This window comes from Lytechinus pictus, chromosome 7 (genome assembly GCF_037042905.1).
Source record: "Lytechinus pictus isolate F3 Inbred chromosome 7, Lp3.0, whole genome shotgun sequence".
NCBI classification, from domain to species: Eukaryota; Metazoa; Echinodermata; class Echinoidea; order Temnopleuroida; family Toxopneustidae; genus Lytechinus; species Lytechinus pictus.
The window spans coordinates 34,415,701-34,434,989 of NC_087251.1; the positions used below are offsets into that span (position 1 = coordinate 34,415,701).

The 19,289-nt window shown below is 35.4% G+C and overlaps 1 protein-coding gene across 3 annotated transcripts; it reads left to right on the forward strand.

Annotated features, from left to right (window-relative positions):
- Window positions 1-625: 625 nt before the first annotated feature.
- On the forward strand, window positions 626-13,543 carry LOC129265802 (uncharacterized). Of its 3 annotated transcripts, none has more exons than XM_054903736.2 (4): window positions 643-717; window positions 877-968; window positions 6,612-6,707; window positions 13,406-13,543. In XM_054903736.2, the coding sequence occupies exons 2-4, from the start codon at window positions 879-881 to the stop codon at window positions 13,514-13,516; spliced, it is 297 nt and encodes a 98-aa protein (XP_054759711.2). In that variant the 5' UTR covers window positions 643-717; window positions 877-878; the 3' UTR covers window positions 13,517-13,543. The 3 variants fall into 3 exon arrangements, with proteins under 3 accessions (XP_054759710.2, XP_054759711.2, XP_054759713.2); XM_054903738.2 differs by having other exon boundaries at window positions 656-692; XM_054903735.2 differs by having other exon boundaries at window positions 626-968; window positions 13,406-13,542.
- The last annotated feature ends 5,746 nt before the right edge of the window (window positions 13,544-19,289 follow it).

The window sequence follows — 19,289 nt, forward strand, 5'->3', positions numbered from 1 at the left end:
CCTGTATTGTGTTTACTGATATTATATCAACAATCCCTTGTCATAAAAATATGTTGACATGTAATTTCTTTTGAGAATTTCATATTTGTGTCTGATATCCTGTCCCTAACTCAGAGGAGTGACTTATGAGTGACTTATAAGTGGCTACATGGAACAACCACAACCGGAACTACAGCAATTTCTGTAATTCAACTTCTCTAGAAGAAATCAAGAGAATGCTCGATCATGATGCTGTATTTGTGATTTTCATACCAGTTTCGGATGAAATATGACCCCATTCCGTGCCCTTTCCGTGGCGTCTCTCCTCCACGGCAACAGGTTGCTTCGTTGTTACTCTTCAAAAACACGCGTCTCTGAAAATTACTTTCAATCTTCTAGTGTAGCAAATATGCGCGATATTTTATGCCTTTATTGAAAATAAAAACATATGATTTTATTTAATTAATTATAAAAGATATAGTGTAGGGTTTTACTTGACAATGAATGGATATAATGCCCTAAAAGTGCATTTATAAAACCAATATTAGGGTGGTGCTCGCACAATGGAACAGCCCAAACGTTACACATAGGTCTGGTATGGAGTGCACGGCGGCGTCAGGTGGATGAAGAAAACCATCAATTTCAAAATCTTCCCTACCGTCAGGTACCGTACTCCATACAAACAGTCTGCGTATACGGTGCGGTAACTGGGGGTAATACTCGGAACTCTTGTTTAAGGTGGTGGTATCGACAACAGCCATATCCTTTTAAATTGAAATTATATTTAACAGCCAAAGGAAAAACATTCTTACAGTGAGCTGAAAATCTGCAACGTTTCGGATCATTACTGTTGATTGGTTGCTTTTAAACATAACATGAGTGAACGTTGTTTTCAAGCGATGACAGCTATTTGGGCACTTATCGTGTTGGTGATGCTCCAGCGAGCCGAAGCTCTGGCGTCGGGTGGACAGTCGGGCGCCGCTGGTTCGGTAAGTAACACTACCTACATACATATATTTTGTAATTCATTACTGTTATCATTTTTAAGAGGCAATGCAAGCAATGCAAAATACAATTTTTTATTTACAACAAGTTTGAAAGATTATCATAGTTTTATTTCCATTGTTTACATGGCTGTACAGTATGCGAAAATTATTTCTGGAGGGGAGGGGGAGGGGCAACTGGCAAGCCAATTTTGGAAGAAACTTGAAAGTGAGGGATCGAAGCGACGGGGCTTGCCACGGGGACACTTTTGCATTTTGCATTTCCTATCATGAAATTAAGGATTTTGTGCACACTTGAATTTGTGAATTTTTTTTTTAGTAAAAAAAATGTACCTATGTTTTCAAAATTTGCCCCCTGTGCCCCCCCTTCATACAGTTATGCGTGTCTATTTAGACTTTAATTATTTCTATCGCAGGAACTGATTGTGATGTTCATGTATGATGCTGGTCTGAAAGTCTTCTAGTTCCTTATCAATTATCAAATCATGATGTCCTGTCCTTCACTAAAATATCCAGGTCAAATGATTAAAAGTAAAAACAGCATGAGTTGGAATATAGTAATGATTTACGTGTACGCCATTTATTTTTTGATGTGATGTTGCAAATTACGTTGTAATTGGAGATGTGGAACACGAGGGCAAATTAAGCCTTAGGCCTATATTTTGTGGGTGGTGTCATTTGTTAATAATAGAATAGCACACACTTTTCTTGCACAAAAGAATGATCTATTTTCTTGCCCCTTTTCCTCTTCCTGAACTCTTCTTCTTTATTTTCATTTGAAAACATCAAAATGTGGGGGGGGGGGGGAATGGTCACCCCTAACATAATCAGATATGGTGCCTCACTGGTTAATCTGTAAGGTTGGCAGAAGGGCAGGAATGCTTTTATTATTCATACTTTGCACACACGATTCAAACAAAGATAACAAACCGGGATGCCCTATTTCTTTTACTGAAAAATTACCCATGAGGAAAAATAAAATCAATGAATCTGTAAGTTGAATCTATTATATCATAGCCCAGGTCTGTGTTCAGGTACCGGGTACTTAATGTTTAAAAGATTTATTTTATTTTTTCCTGTAAAATTCAATGCGATTGTCCACGAACATGAGGTGTGTATAGTTTAACAATTTGAGCGTTTCTGTCTCTAACGTAAAGTAGACTCGACCTGAATAAGAGGTTCACTTCTCAATGACAGAAAATTTCCGTCTAATCTCTGGTTCTGGCCCTGATTGGCAATGGAAAGATGGAAATGTTTTTGTTCATGTTTTTTGAAAAAGTACCCCTCCCCCTGGTCCTTAAAAGACGGGGAAAATGCTCTAAAAATGCTTGAAAGGCAGGGGGGGGGGGGCCCGTGATGCAAATCACAATCCGATGGCAATATTTATGTTTTCGTACACATTTATTGAAACCCCCCCCCCCTGGTAAAGGGGCCACAAAAAGGTGGGGGTACCTGGCCATGCAAAAATCACAATCAGATGGCAATATTTATGTTTTTGTACACATTTATTAAAAGAGAACCCCTCCCCATTCCATGGTCCTTAAAAGATGGGCGAAGTGCTCTAGAAATGCTTATAACCTTTAAAAAATCCCCTTTCCTAATTTTTTTTAATGTCAGTTCCAACTTGAGAAACATCATTCTTCATAAATTTTTTGTTAAAAAATCCTTCTAATGGTGCTATCATACATGAATCTTGTCTCGACAAGCAAAACCTTCACTTTTTATACAATTTGTTGACCAGTAATTTTCAACAATTTTATTTAGTTTGAGCAGCCCCTCCCCAACATATACAGTGTAGTTTGAATAAAAATAAAAACCTTATCAACTAAACCTAAGTTAAAGGTCCCATCAAACCAAGCAACAAGCATTTGAATAGATAGAAAATTAGCAAGCACACCACTGAAAATTTAATCAAAATCTGACGTACAAGAAAAATAAGAAATTGAACTCTTACTTCAGTCAAATATATAATGGTCTGATGGAAATTGTAGTATGAATGAATTTTATGACTTGATTTTTGGAGCAGAAAGTTGAAGAAGAGGTAAATTGAAAGGTAAATCCATCAAAATCATTATTATTTTTTTAGCCCAAATGAAAAAAAGTAGTCTGTCAATCTTTCCTGGGTTTTCATATCACATACCTATATCACAGACCACAGAATACATACGTTATCAGCATACATGTATATCCACTGTGTATTGCAGTGAGAATGTGTACTTGCATTATATTGAAAATGTAAATTGTAAGATAATCACACATTGTAATTCTATTCACAAGCAATTTCCATTTGAAACGAACGCTATAAAGTCTGATTGTGAGTGAATTCCAAATAAATGTATATTTATCCATCCTGATCAAGAATTTAGGGTCATCTTCAATTTCTGTAAGTGGTGAGCTGATTTAATGTGAACTCAACATACATGTATATCTTGGATAAATCATTCTTGTACGTGAGGTGTGGGCAGCATTTTGTCCAAAATATATTGTGCTAAATAGAAAATGAAACAAAATGCTGTGCTACTTTTTATTATCAACTTAAGGATGTGTCGAAGGTGTATGATGAGAATAAATACATGCACAGTACTTGAAACTGCATAGTTTATTGATTTGAATTAAATCTTGAGTGGATGTGTATTATAATCAATTGACATTTATAAATCTTTTTATGGATCATGTAATTAGTAAGAAGACAAGATTTACAGATTCATCACAATTTAAAATGAAATATATGTACAAAAAAGTGTACAAGGGTAGAAATAGGTTTTGAAAGTATCAATTTTCTTTTTTCTAAAGATTCACTTTCTACATGTACATTTGTACAAGTATGTAATCACATCAATTTATCTGGAAATGACAGAATAAATATGTTAATGAATACATAATATAATTCAAATGGAAAATTGATCTTTATTTTAGGTTTGTAATGTGTAGTTGAACTAATCAATATTAAATTTCATGAGATTTCATTGAAATTATTGATCTTCTTTCTCATCCTCCATCCCATCATCAGCTCATCCCATCCTTGTTAAAGGGATAGTCAGGCCGGAGATATTTATATCTCAATAAAAAGAGTAAAAATCACAAAGCAAAATGCTGAAAATTTGATCAAAATCGGATAACAAATAACAAAGTTATTGAATTTAAAAGATTTGCATTATTCTGGTGAAACAGTTCTAGGCATGTCTTCATGAATATTCATTAGGTGGGCTGATGATGTAATATACCCTCTTGTTCTTTTGTATTTTATTATATGAAATAAGTTTTATTCAAAAAAATTATACCAAGAACTAAAACAATTGGATTGACAACTGATTATTAAAGTGCATTTGTTATTCATTGCTGCAACTTATTTCATCATAATGGAGACACATCATTTACACATACATGTACAAAAAAATGAAACAATTATGATTTCATATAATAACATAAGAAAAAGGAAAGTGGGGATAAGACATCACCAGCCCAACTAATGAATATTCATGATGTGCATATACATGTAACTGTTTTCACAAAATATTGATAAACTTTAAAATTCAATAACTTTGTTATTTGTTATCCGATTTTGATGAAATTTTCAGCATTTCAGCTTTATAAATGTTACTCTATTTGTTTACATAAAAAGATAAAAATATTATCAGCTTATCTCATCCCTTTAAAGGGGTATGCCATGGGATAGGGATTTTTGTTCCATTTCACATAAAATTGTTTTTTTTTCTACTTTACAATTGTATTTTCATTACTTTCTAATACTGAGTATCATTTTCTCTATAACTTTTGAGTATCAATGCACACCGTACATGTACATGGTATGAATAAATACTCATAATGATATGTTAACTTCACCCATGCTTCGTAAAGTAATGTAATCAATGTCAAAAATTGAAGAAAAAAATCTTACCAGGTACATGTACATGTGTCCCACTTAGGCCAGCATTGCCCAATAATCACCTCTCTCTGCTCTTAAATGCCATGCTGATTTTGGACATTACTGAGCAACTAAGATCTTTCAGAGCCATTCTTTACAAGAATCCCTTGGCCAGCATATACATGTAGTTCCGATTTTAATACACTGATATGCCTTGGTGCCGTTGGTGGCCACCTGTATTGAAGGACCATCTGTCTATAAAGTTTGGTCTCACATGTCTTTGCCATTGAAACATGTATTACAGGAACCTGTCCATCAAGACCACTTTTCTTGCCTCTGTTTGGTGAGCAAGTCTATACAGGTTTCACTGTACAAGCGCTTTATATGCCTTGGTGGACAGTTTTGTTGGGATTGTCTTGTTAAAATTCATTTAGAGATGATAAACACATACCGGTACATAAATGTATACATGGAATTTATCTGTAATGAGGAAATTTCAGAAATTCATTAACTGTGCCACCACATACTGTACATGTATAGAGTTTATCTTAGTTTAATGAGGAACATATAATATTGATCGATAATTTTCTTGTGCACACAGACATGAATCATATTTTCGTTGCGAGTTGATTGAGTCATGGTGTTCAGTGAACGATAAGATATAAATGAATCCTGGGAAAGAGCATCCAGTTCTAAGGAAGATTTCAAACCTTGAAGATGGACTGAAAGACATGGATGGCCTTGGCCTTTTCTAAATCTGTAGAAATTTCCAGCACATGAGCAAATGGCGGTCCTTTTAAGCGGTGGAGGCGCATGGAGAATACGGGCATCTTGTCTATTCACGGAGCCATGCAAATAAGGGGGGAATGTGGCTGGAGTATTTATTGATCCATGAGGGAGCTACAGAACCACGTTTAGGGAGGATTCATTTCATCTCTCCCTCTCCGTCCCTCTGTCTCTCGTAGTTTTTTGTTTAAAGGGTTACACTTGTAGTTGAACCTTGGTAGAAAGTACAAGGCATTGACAGTCATCGATGAGTGTAATCTTAAACTCGCATGAGGATGATTTGTACTACTGTATTTCATTCAAATATTGATATTCAAATCATTCAACAGCCCTTTTAATCATCCCTTTCCGTGGTCTTTTTTTAAGGTTGCACAAAGTTTGTAGTTGAGCCTAAGTTATAGAAAGTACTAAGTCATTAACATTTAAATATGAGTATGTTAAACCCTAATGAGAATGATTTGTTATATTTCATTCAAATGTTGATGTTACTTAATAATGCTATCAATAATGCTATCTGACCTTCCATTTTCTGCCTGCTATTATATTAAGGTATTCTACATGTATGATACATTTTGAATGTGAATGATAATTGTAAAGCAGTTTTTATTCAAATTCATTGAGAAATTAGTGCAGTAATTACCGGTAATGTATAAATCTATTAATGAATTACATGTAGTATAGAACTAAGTAAATAAATAAAGAGAAGAGACAGTTGAATACATGCACAAATATTTTGAAGAAAATGATGGCAATAAAATAATGATGTTAATCAATTTATTGATTGAAATGTATGTTTATTTGTGTGTTCTACTTCCTGCATGTACACACCATGAATTAATGAATAAGAACAGCAAATAGAAATAATCATTATTCATGAAGGCATCTAGATCTTGGCATCAATTTGTTTTCTGATTCATCCATTTTTACACGAAGGTTGTGTAGCATTAATTATATATATATATTTTTTTTTTTGACAGGGTGACTGTACTAATTCTCTGGAAAGTGGAGATATTCTGTGGCAGGACAACTTGACAGACTCCTATGTTGATGTTGTGTGGGGCTATGGGGCACAGGTGAGTGGAGTGTAGCAGAAGCTACATTTTACTGGTTACACTGGTCAGCAGTTGGTATTAAAGCCATTATGGAAGTGGATACTGGTAAATCTTTCTAAAAGGTCTTGTAATTTTGACTTGGTACTCTTTATTGCAAAAGAACTAATCTAGCACCTATCACAATCATGTGAATTATACCTCCTTATAGAGTGCAATATAGCCTTTTCTGGGTGAACTGTGCATCTTTTTTAATAAACACTCTCACTCCTAAGAGAGGTAAAATCCACTCTCAAAAGGTGTAAATTACATGTACACGCCAAAAGGATTTCATTGTAATACTGTAAGAACAATTATATGATTTATATCTACAATTGTATGTACATAAATTTGAAAAAGATGTTCCAATTCCATTCCATTCTATATAGCTACATGTACATGTAGAGGGGGGGGGGGGGTCATGTCTTAGTATTTAGTGGAAATTGAGCTCGTAATTCTGACAGTATTCTGAAATGTTGCAATCTTGGATTTTGGTCTAGAGCAAAAAGAGGCGCCGACATCGAACTACCAAAGATATGATCGTGTTTAAAGGAGAATGAAACTCTTGGAGCAAGTTAGCTTTTGTGAAAGCAGTAAAATCAAAGAATAAGATCAACAAAAGTTTGAGTAAAATAGGACTAGCAATAGAAGAGTTATGAGCATTTGAGTGTCGAGATCACTAATGCTATGGAGATCCTCCCATTGGCAATGCGACCAAGATCTATGATGTCACAGATGAACAACTCTCCCCTTTTGGACACTGAAAATATACCCCAAAACATCTCTTTTTGCTCATTCTAATCATATGACAAACGATTCATCAATGATATAATGTTGTGAAACCTCTGTACTTGTCCTCTCATATAAAGAGAACACCTCACCTTGTGATAGACTCTATAAAAGTGAGAATATAAGTGAAATAAGTACTAAAGTAATGAGGGAGTTGTACGTGTGTGACATCACAGATCTTGGTCGCATTGCCAATGGGAAGATCTACATGGCATTAGTGATCTCAATATTCAAATGCTCATAACTTTCTTATTATTCATTCAATCTTCCTCAAACTTTCAACAATATGTTTCTTTGATTTTTCTCTTTGATATGAATTCAGCTGGTTTCAAGGTTTCATTCTCCTTTAAAGAATGGAGACCTCTTTTCTTAGTTTTATTGTCAGCATCTGCTGCTGTGATACTCAATTTAATCAATTTGCTTCTCCCTCCTTATCTCAAGCTAACTGCTGGTAGTTGTTTAATGAGGGGATGTAATTTGAGTTTGATTGATGATTGAGCAATAGAGGTACAAGAGCTGTATTCAGACCGACTTGAACACCAGAATACCAGTTGAATTATGAGAACAAGCCTAAAAATATACAGTAATTATTTTTCGCATTCATGCCAACCCAAAGCAGACTGTTTTTGGGGTAAGTTCTCGTAGCAATGTGCACGTGCAGCATGGTCTGATTAGCAGGCGAGGCGCCGACATCGAACTACCTGATGGGTTGAGTAAGTACTTGTAATTTGCTTTCATACTGCCAAAATACCCATGACCTTGGAAAAAAAAACCTCTGAAAGTTCTCATAATTTCAGAAAGTACCAACTATTTAGCAGGTATTTTCTTTCGGGGATATTATAGGCTTATTCTCCTTTCAAATCAGAAAAAATATGTTGTATTTCCTGATGGGGGAGATCAGGAAAAATTTCCCGATCAGAGAATATCTGGTATTCTCAAACTTTGCGGCAGTCTGAATGTGCCTAAATTTATCCCTGGAATGGATGTACAAGGGTTTACTCAGCAAACTTGGTCCGGTCATTAATGTCTGAAGGAGCCTGAAAATTCAGAATAATAAAAAGAATGTGCTTGTTTTTTCTTGTAGTCTTTTGATTAAAACAAAGCCGAGTGTTTGTAGAGTACTGAAACATCAATTTGTGTCAGGACAGGTAATCGAACGGAACAAAGAAGGGGTGGGATGTTCCGTAGAAGATTCGCTCCTGATTAAATTGTGCTGCTGCCGTGGTGACGTAAATCCTAAGATTGTTTGAACCGGGGTGCAGGCTCTTAGGTTACTGCCCTAGATCGTGGCAAATTTAGTTTGGCATGGAGAACCAGAGCTTCTAGAAACTTAATCATTGCCTCATGGAAAGGAAGATTGTGTTAGCATGGGTCCGTGGGATAATTTGAGAAGGTTTAGAGAAAGAAAATCTTGGAAAAGGGGCTTAATTTTGGTTTCTACATGTCTGTTAAAATGGACCTGCAGAGGGTAATTGTCTTTTTGGTGCACATTGACTGAGGTCATTGGGCTATATTCTGTTTCATTGGATTTGCCTTCCTCAGATTTAAAACAGCACAGCATTTGGAATATATTGTGAATAATCTACTTGCAGATTAACTTTAAAAAGTGAATCATTTGACCATTTTTCTCATCTGCCTCTGCTCCACATTTTGCTTATAATTACAGAAGAGAGAAATGCCTGTTATTTATAAAGGAGCAGTTTTAAATTGGACTGTAAATACATAGAGTATGTATTTTAGGTCGAGATGTTATGGCTACCTGTGTAGATCTACTCAGTTGTCATGTACAATGTAGTAAATGTGTTTGAAAATTGAAATAATTCCACTGAAATTAAGGTTTGAAAAAGTGTTTATGGGCAGTTAGGGTTTCCTTCTTAAGATGAAATTTTGAGAATGTGCATTGTGTACATGGTAACCTATTACGTACTATTATATGTATGTTGTAGTTTTTTTTTAAAGGAAATCTTGGTGTTTAATGCAGCTTCTGAATTTACCATGTAATGTAAAATATGGAGAGAAGTCCTTGAAGAAACCAAGAATTGTGGGTAGCCTCTTGGCTTGTATTGATTTGTCCTGGATATGTCGAGGGCAGCAGACTCATCGATTATACCTGTGTGTACACTGTTACCGTTTAAAGGTAACATAGAAGGGTCATCGTGTCATAGCAACCAGCAGGGCATGCTTTTGGATGCACTTCAAAAACTAATCTAATGACCAGAAATAACCGCTTCCCCGACATCTTTTTTCGATGTCATAACTTCGTACAGGGTTCTTGGCTGTATCAAATATTATATTTGCATTGACATTTATCTCTTTTTTTGGGGGGAGGGGATTTACATATGTAAGTGCAATCACCTTTGTATCTTAAAAGACAACTGATACTTACATGGTTAGCAGTTTCTGGTATGAAGTTGGTCAACATTATTTTGGATTTAATTGTTGCCCATAATTAAAAAAAAATACTTCAGTGGCTGCACTTTTCTACTACTTCTGCTAGGGCTGCTGATATTTTTCTTCTTCTCCTCTGCCACCAACTCCTCTTTCTTCTCCTCCTCCTCCTTCTTCTCCTTCTTCTTCTACTTTTCTTCTTCTTCTTCTCCTCCTCCTCCTTCTTTTTTTTCTTCTTCTTCTTCTCCTCCTCCTACTTCTTCCTCTTCTTCTTCCTCTTCTTCACCTCCTCCTCCTCTTTCTCCTCCTTCCCTTCCCTTCCCCTCCCCCTTCTCCCTCCCAATTCTCTTCTTTCTTTTGCTTCACCTTCACAGTTCACTCTATAGTTTGACTATAGTGGCCAGTCATACTCTGGGTTTCAGTAGTAAATTTGTTTTCAAAAATTTCCAATGGCTAAAAAAATGTCAGGTTTAAATCCAAATGCAATGATAATATTTTGTGAAATTACGCCACAAAACCATAGTTTGTTTTTGCTTGCTATACGATGTTTGTAGTATAGACAATGACAGAAGGTATTAATACATGCTGCTGCCAGTGTACTCACTTTATAAGCAAAACACTTAATGAGGCAGTGACTGATAGTGACTTTGTGAAGTACCAATTGATGTCCAACAGAACGTCAGCCGGTCAGGATCTAAAGAGGTCTTGAGCGGTTAGACTGGTCAACGTATATCTCTGAGTAAGAGAGGAGATGGATGGAGAAAATGGAGAAGATAAAGAAAGTGTGAGAAAGATGGAGAGAGCAATGAAATGAAGCAAGAATGAAGGAGGAGGTGTGTGTGTGTGTGTGAGAGAGAGAGAGAGAGAGAGAGAGGAAATAATGAAGTGGTAAAACATTGAACGATGGAGATGATAAGAAAAGAAGTGAGAGAAAGAGAGGGCTAGAAAAAATGGAGAAGAGATGAGAGAATGAAAAAGAAGAAAAGAAAGAAGAGATAGGAAAGATGGAGAGGACTAGAAGAAAAGAGAGCTTTTAAAGATGAAGAGAATGAAAAGAAATGAGACAGAACAGAGAGAGAGAGATGAAATAGAAGCAAGAACGATCGAACACTCATTATTCCATGGAGTATAATTACAGAGCAAACCGAAATTATATCAAAAAGTAAAACTTATAGAATGGTAATTCGTAGTGTAATTTTTGTTTGGTCCCTGGCACTTAGATTGATTTTTATTCTAAGACATTTAGAGTGAAAGAAAAAGGAAAATATCACAGATTTTGAATACAATAAAGAAGAGATGAGAGAATAAATAATAAGATAGAGAGAGGAAAGGTTTACAGTATAACAGTGAAAACCTTCAAATAGATTGGGGATGAGAATTATTGACAAATTGTTCATGACTAATTTCAACAATGGTTTTTGAAAGTTTATGGATCTGACTCATGAAACTTGGACATAAGAGTAATCAAGTATCACTGAACATCCTGTGCGAGTTTCAGGTCACATGATCAAGGTCAAAGGTCATGTAAGGTCAATGAACTTTGGCCATGTTTTTTTTTTTTTTGGAATTACCATCATATCTCTGTAAGTGTATTGGTCTAGATCATAAAACGTGGACATAAGAGTAACCAAGTATCACTGAACATCTTGTGCGAGTTTCAGGTCACATGACTAAGGTCAAAGGTCAATGGATATTGGCCATGTTGGGGGTATTTGTTGAATTACCATCATAACTCTGTAAGTATATTGGTCTAGTTCATAAAACTTGGACATAAGAGTTGTAAAGTATCACTGAATATCTCCTGTGAGTTTCAGGTCACATGACTAAAGTCAAAGGTCATTTAAGGTCATTGAACTTTGGCCATTTTAGAGGTAATTAGTAGATTGCTGTCATAACTTTCAAAGTTTATAGATATAGTGTATAAAATGTGGATATAGGGGTTATCACGAATTCGTAAGTTCTGACACGTTGTTGCAATGAACTACAAGGAAGGCATCTGTGAACTATATGCTCCCATTTATTAGATTATGTCTAATAACATTGTAGTGTTCAGTTATTCAACAACTGTGTGAGATTCCTGTAAATAAACAATAAAGGATAAACATATCTTAGTAAAGAAAGCATTTCTGTACATGTATCATCATTCTTTCCCAAAATATTCATTAAAGACATAAGGAATAATCAATCATGCCTTTTAACCATTTTGCTGTCAAAGGTAGAATTTAACTGAAAGTAATAAGAGAGAATTAATGAAACTTTCCTAATTCAGTCTTAATATCATTTTTCCCAATTCCAACAAATCTACCCTATATGAAAAGATATCATAATTATCTAGCAACAAACATCTGTGAAAAATATATTTGTCTTCAAAATAACAAAAGGTATAGATTTAATCATTTAAATCTCTAAAACTGTAACAGAAAATTCCTATTGTTTTGTTTCCCTTCTGAATCAATAAAATTCACTTGAAAAACAATTATCAATATTAGTGGTGATTGAATTATTATTTCACGAATTTTGTGTAAGCAATGTAATTTTAAAGACATCAGTTCTAAGTAACAAGAATTAACTGTAAGACAACATTAACTATCAATACTACTGAAAGATAAACAATAACGTCATGAAACCCTGCTATAACACGTGTAAACTCCGGGCGGCGGATCACACCGAAATTCCTGGAAATATCAATCCGCGAGCCAACTCGCACGTAAGTTTGTGACCATACCACATCAAATGAGTAGGAAAAATAGTGCATAACTAAACTGGCTTGTAAATATGTTAAACAACAATAAATCCTATAAACTTAGATTTAAGAAAATACTCTAAATTCGTAGAGTCATAATCATGAGTACATCTTAAGAATTGCGTGTCACAAGACAACATTTTGAAGATATCGACTGCAGAGAACTTCCGCGTGTATTCAAGATACGCAAGGTCCTTCGTTGGGAAGTGTGATGGATTTTCAAAGTATAATCTAAACCTAAATCTCTTCAACAAGGTATTTAAAAGAGGAATACAAAGATACTAATAAACTACACATTCTCATTAAATCTACAAAAGTTTTTGAGCAAATCTCAACATACCTTGCATAGCATAAAGCGTGAAAACTAAGGAAATCTTGTGATCAATCGAATGAAGCAAACTGCTGTGATTTTACGAACTTGTGTTGTTCTAACTAGTCTACATACAAGGACACGCGCAAGCGCACAATTTAAAAATACACATATACTTCAACATGTCATGACAGGGGTAATCAAGTATCCCTGACAAGTTTTAGGTCACATTATCAAGGTCAAATGTCAATGAACGTAGTATTGTATCATATGAATGGTGTTTTTTGTGAATAATTATTAAAAGGTTGTTTTTAAATTCAGCACTGCTGCTATATTGAATCGCATGATGCAGGTGAGACCGCCAGAGGCATTCCACTTGTTAAAATATACACTTCATTCCATGTCATTGTCTGATACATACATGCAACTTTTAATTTTCTCTTTATTATCCAGGATACATGTCACACTTTAAAGGAATGTTTTGGGATTAATGATACTGAAGACCAGATGATTGATATCCAGTTAAAACCGATCCAGATTCAACAAGGGGTTAAAATCAGGTAAGCTTATAAGATGGAGAACAGCTCAATTTTAATGTCAGTCAGATTGTGTCAATTTTTACTGGATAGTTGCAGAGTGCAGGGAGATCGAGCTTCCAACCAGTAATAATAATGGATATTTAGAGGCGCTAAACACAAAAAGTACCATAGCTTCTACAATGTATGAATGATAATTTAACATTTGCAATAATAACCACAATATTCAAGATAAAAAGGGAAATTAAACCAATATGATTTTATCATATTTTGTATGCTTATTCAGTGACAATAGAACAATACAATATTTTCTCGATTATAAGTAGTTTTTGCCTTGAAACGTGCATACTTCAGGAACAACTCTCTGACAAAATTCCTTTTTGTCTTGCATGCTAACAGATGTGTAATATAGATGTTGCTTTTACATAACCGGTGGTGGTGGTGTTGTCACCATAAAATCTTAACCAAGATTTGTTTTGGTGGGTTTTCGATTTTTGTCTACATAACGGTGCACATTGTAATATAAAATACCAGGGGGCTAAAAGATTTCATGACTGCATCATCTCTTTACTGTAGCATCGTACATATCGTACATATTAGCAATCACATTGCAAGAGAAGATGAAGAAATCATTCTCTTTTCCATGCTGAATATTTATTTCGGCATCCAAACAGCATGCAATAGTATATAGAACTTGTAGCACACCCTGGCAGTGGAGCTGGAGGCTAAAAATTGACTTTTCCCAACGGTAATCAATAAAAGGTGAATATTAGATTAACGGATGATTGCAATCATATATACTGCGATATACTTTCGCTAATCTCCACGACAAATCTAGTCATGGGTATTACAAACACCTCGCTCCCCGACTTGGAAGAGGGTTGAGCACACATGCATGACATTTTTGCAGCTCAAACTTCTCATAAATCTACTACTGCTACTCGTGTTACCTTTGATTGTACATACGGTACTTCTGTTCATTTCTATCGGCCTGCTCCTCTCATTTCATCAGTTTTCTAGTTCAAATTCCCTAAAGCTGTTTCACCTTTTGATATGGCCAAGATTGTAAAAAGGTATGGTAGTGGATTGTATTACTGAACACTTTTCATGAATTCAATCATATCAAACACATTCTCATAAAATTCACCAAAACTTTCACCATAAATACACAATTACCTACAAAATATAGATATGTAAAAATTTTACCGAAATTGTGTTTTCCTTTTTACAATATTAGCTTCCAATCGGACCCCTCTTAGCATGTGAAATATTTTGTTCACTTGAAAAAGGTATCGTATTACCGAACGTGTGATTTCTATGGGAAAGTTGAGAAAACAAAAAAATCACTGATGAGCTATTTTGACCACATTTTATGATTTTTAGAATATTAAGACTTTGTAAATGTGTTTTTGACAATTTTTCATCATCTTTCTATTCAAGTTCCCTTTGGAAGGATGTTGCAAAGTTTTGAGCGTATGAAATTATTTTCTGACGTGTACGATGCGCAAGTTCGGTACTACAAGGTCGGTCGGTAATACGATTACTTACTATATAAGATTGACTTGGAATGGGGTATCCTTTTTTTTTCATTTAGAAATCCACCAAGTAGTCTGGGGACTTTTTTCAGTCAAGTGAAAAAGTCAGTTTGTTATGACTATCAGGCTTGTGCAAGAAGACTGTTATTTCCCTATATGTCACAAATGTCCCTTTTCCAGAAAGCTGTTTTCTGAATGGGTTCCATACTACACTGTATAAATGTCTATCTCATACAATAATTTCAAATATATTTCAAATATATAAATAATCTCAAACAAGAAATTTTTTTTTTTTGCCTTTAGTGTAGTAAAATTGTGCTTTCACATGCTTGTGTCCTACATGCACCAATTTCTGTGCACAGAGATTTTAGCTTACAGATTTAAATCCTTTATAAAATAGATAAGATAACCATATACATATGTACAGTATGATACATACATCACATGTACAATGTAGCAAAGGCTGCATGAATTTAAATGAAGGAAAACAAAGACTTTACCAGTCATCATTCTGTCAATTTGCACTTTTGGGTTTCATTTTGCCACTACCATTCTCTTTTCTACCATGTGTTCACGAAGACGCGCAGAAAGCGGTTATTGCCACGTGCAAGAGTAAGGAAATGTGCAATTTTCTCTCTATTTGCACCTACCTCCAATAATGGCTGGGAGCTACATGTATGGGATTTGTTGCAATTCTAAACAGACCCCTTTGGCTAATATTACACACTCTGTTTGCGATGACGACAGTGGAAGAAACATTTTATGTATTGTACGGCAGAGTTGTCTTCCATGCTTTCTAAATTGGTGTATCTCTTTATGAGAAATTTAAAGAGGGGCATCCATTATGCAATTAAGTTATTTTGCTTGCTTGTTAATTTGGTAGATCTTTTCTATGTATGGAGTTGAATGGGAATATATTAAAGAAGAATACAGATGGGGAAAGAGAGAGAAGATGGCATGAAGGAAGAGTAGGAGGAGGAGGGGGAGGAGGAAGAGGAGGATTAATATATCATATTTGAGCCTTCACAGGGAGTTGGTGAATCAAATACATCAATAAATTGAGAAATTAATTATCAATTCAGATTAACATAATAATCGAGGAGTACTGACAATTCAGGACGATAGTGTATACATGTACATTATGAAGAAATGACTGACTTACAAACTAAAAAAACATAATTTTCACTCAACTGCACAGTAAATTTCAAGGATTCAAGGTGAATCCAGATCAGCTTTGAATAGTGACCAATCTAATAGTAGATTTAGATTTAAATCTTGTAGATTTGTAAATATAAAGTTAAAATATTTAAATTAGAATATTTTGATATTTAAAAGTTAATCCTTAAAATTCAAATAAATCCAATATTTTCAGCCGATCTGGATTCATTTTAATTCCTTGAAATTTCAAGTGTAGGAGTAGAAGTAGGCTTCAAGTACAGTGCACATGTATTAAATTCATTTATGCACATAATGTGTATGAGCAAGATTGTGTTTCATTTGTCTTTGGCACATGACTGTGGATTGTTAATATAAGATAAATAAGCCACAAAGACAGGCCGGGGTCTACTCAAGAAGGGTGTATGGAGGAGATGCATGAAGGAAAACAGACGGCTCATGAATGTCTTCTGGGGTTTGAGTTGTAATGGCTCCCATGCTGTTTGAGGAGTATCCAGTGTTGCAGATGGAGTGGAAAAGTAGAATGTTTGAGAAGCTTTTTGTCAGTTCAGCTGCGTCTTCTGGATGTCAGATGTGACAAGTCACTTTATGAGTCGAGAGAACAAATGCTGCATTAATTAGCATTTCGGGGTGATGTCAAAACTTTGGAGTGATCAGAATTTTATAATATGAAAAAAAATGTCTTATTCCATCACATGTTTACTTTGAAAGTTTTATTTTACATTAGGCTAGCAATGAAAGTTTTCTGATTGTGAAAAAAGGACTCGGATTATATACAACCAGAGTATTTATTATACCGTAAGTAACGGTGTATTAACCGCACCCCCCATTTTCGGATGGAAAAAAAAAAAAAAAAAAATCATCAAAAAAAAAAAAAAAAAAAAAATTCACAAAATTTTTTAAATCAAACTTACCGTACTTTCTATCTCTAATATGCGTATTTAAGAAAGAGTCAAGAACCAAAAAATATCGAAGAATTACTGGTAAAAAATGATGGGAAATCAGCGCTTCGTCACTTATCTGCAAGTTGCCGACATATTGGCCACTTCCACACTCACCTCACACACACACATATGGTACCGGTGTTCATTGCAAGTACCGATACCAGCATCAACATGGGGGCTCACCCATACGAGAAGATCGTTCATATCATATTTCCTGCATCACAGCCCCACTTTTGCTTTCAGAATTCTGTCTAGCATTCAATGTCTTGACATGAATTTTAGACAAGGGAATTCGGGAAGGTTCAAGATACGAGAAATTTGCGATTTTGTTCAGGTGTTTTTCTTGTCTGCTTTGAACCACTACCGGTAGTTCTCAGTACGTGTGTGGCGGTATCTTACAGACAGCAAAATAGGGGAAAAAAATGCTAGTACCGCTATACCGTATTTTCAATGGGAGCTCTGGGCGGGAATAAAGTGAATAATATAATTAAAAATAAAAAGTCGGAAGGAGTGAAGATGGGGATTGAAGATTGATTTTGAGATGATGGATGATAGAGAGAAATGAAGGAAAGGCAAATGAAAGAAATTAATTGTCAAATAATACCAATAATTTGTCAAACAAAATAACTTCCACGGAAAGGTAAAGCGCCAGCTTACGTTGACGTTGCGATAAATATTACACATGTATGTCTTATTCGGCTAGCTGCACCGCGCTGTGCGATCGATTGGCGTCTGAACTTTGCCGCGATGACTAAAAAATGACAACAAAGACAGAGTCACACCATTAAAAAAAAAGTCAGTTTCATGAAGGTAGGTGCGTTTGTTACCGTGATATAACTTTGAGGGACATTTACGGCAGATACCGGTAGTCATAGTTGCTTCCCTTTTATACCCGTGGCTCATACCCCTCTAAACGGGATTGCCCCAAGCGGCTACGCTCGGCCACCCGACGCGAGTTGTACACTGGTAGTGGTATCGGGCTGAGATTGGCTTGGCTCAGACCTGTCACCGTGTATAAACCGCACCCCCGACTTTTGATTCTGTCCCGCCGAGAAAAAGGTGCGGTTAATACACCGTTACTTACGGTAAACAACCAGCTAATACTTTTCAGTATTAAATACATGTACTTTGTGGTGAAATAAATTTATTACTGGAAATAATATAGTTACAGCCCTACTCCTAGTGATTATTCATTTTTGGTTAAGTATATTAGGACCTATACTAGCAAACGACAAATATAGTGTATATAAGATTTTGTCAAACAAAAGAAACGCTCTACATGTAGGAGGAACAGTTCTAAGTACACAGTAGAGTGTTCCCCTTTTGAAATATTTATATTTGAAATATCAGGTTTTAGTACATTTTTTAAATTTTCATACATGTACAGAGTACAGACAATAAATCCAATCAACCAAAAATGTTCTCTAAGCATTTGCAAGATCTATAACTTGGCTTACACATTAAATGAGATGTTCAGAGAAATTCTCAATGTAATCTAGTAAATTTAGTAACTCTACACATGGGATGAGAACATTTCCTTCAAGTTATTGGTTCTTGATCCGTGTCCCCAAAATAGCAGCACTCACTCAAATTGTTTAGTTGTACATTCTGAACAAATTGGCGCTGATGTAGAAGATGGGTGTGAAATTGACTTTCTAGGAACAATGAAAGGAGAGTGAGATCTGGTTGTAGCAGTTACAATTTGCCCCTTCCAATCTCTTGTAAAATCCAAGATCTTGTTATAAAATCTTAGAGTCAGGCTCATCTCGTTCAGGAGATAGTCCCTGTAATGTATTCCCTTATTTGATCAGATATTCTTCCTATCCATCAATGCAAGCGGTAGTAATCCCCTACGACGATGAGAGATCTCACCAACCATCACTATCTTCCTGTAATATCCTGAAGAAGAAAAGCATTATCTGCTCTGCTCCTAGTTCGCTGTGCAAACCCTTCACACCAGGAAAATGGTCTGAAAATGCAGCCTAAAGTCCCTGGCAGTGACTTGTGCGCAGGAGGTCTCTCTCATTTAGGAATTGAAACAGCAAGTTGTATTTGTGCTAGTCTTGTGTGAAGACCCACTTGTTTATCAAAGTTTCAACCAGGGTCTGTGCCTGCAGACTACTCTGCTCTTAGTATAATTATGAAC

Coding starts and splice junctions, on each gene's coding strand:
- LOC129265802 (XM_054903735.2), top strand. CDS start 855: ATGAGTGAACGTTGTTTTCAAGCGATGACAGCTATTTGGGCACTTATC. Junction 969..6,611: donor AGTCGGGCGCCGCTGGTTCG/GTAAGTAACACT, acceptor TTTTTTTGACAG/GGTGACTGTACTAATTCTCT. Junction 6,708..13,405: donor TGTGGGGCTATGGGGCACAG/GTGAGTGGAGTG, acceptor TTTATTATCCAG/GATACATGTCACACTTTAAA.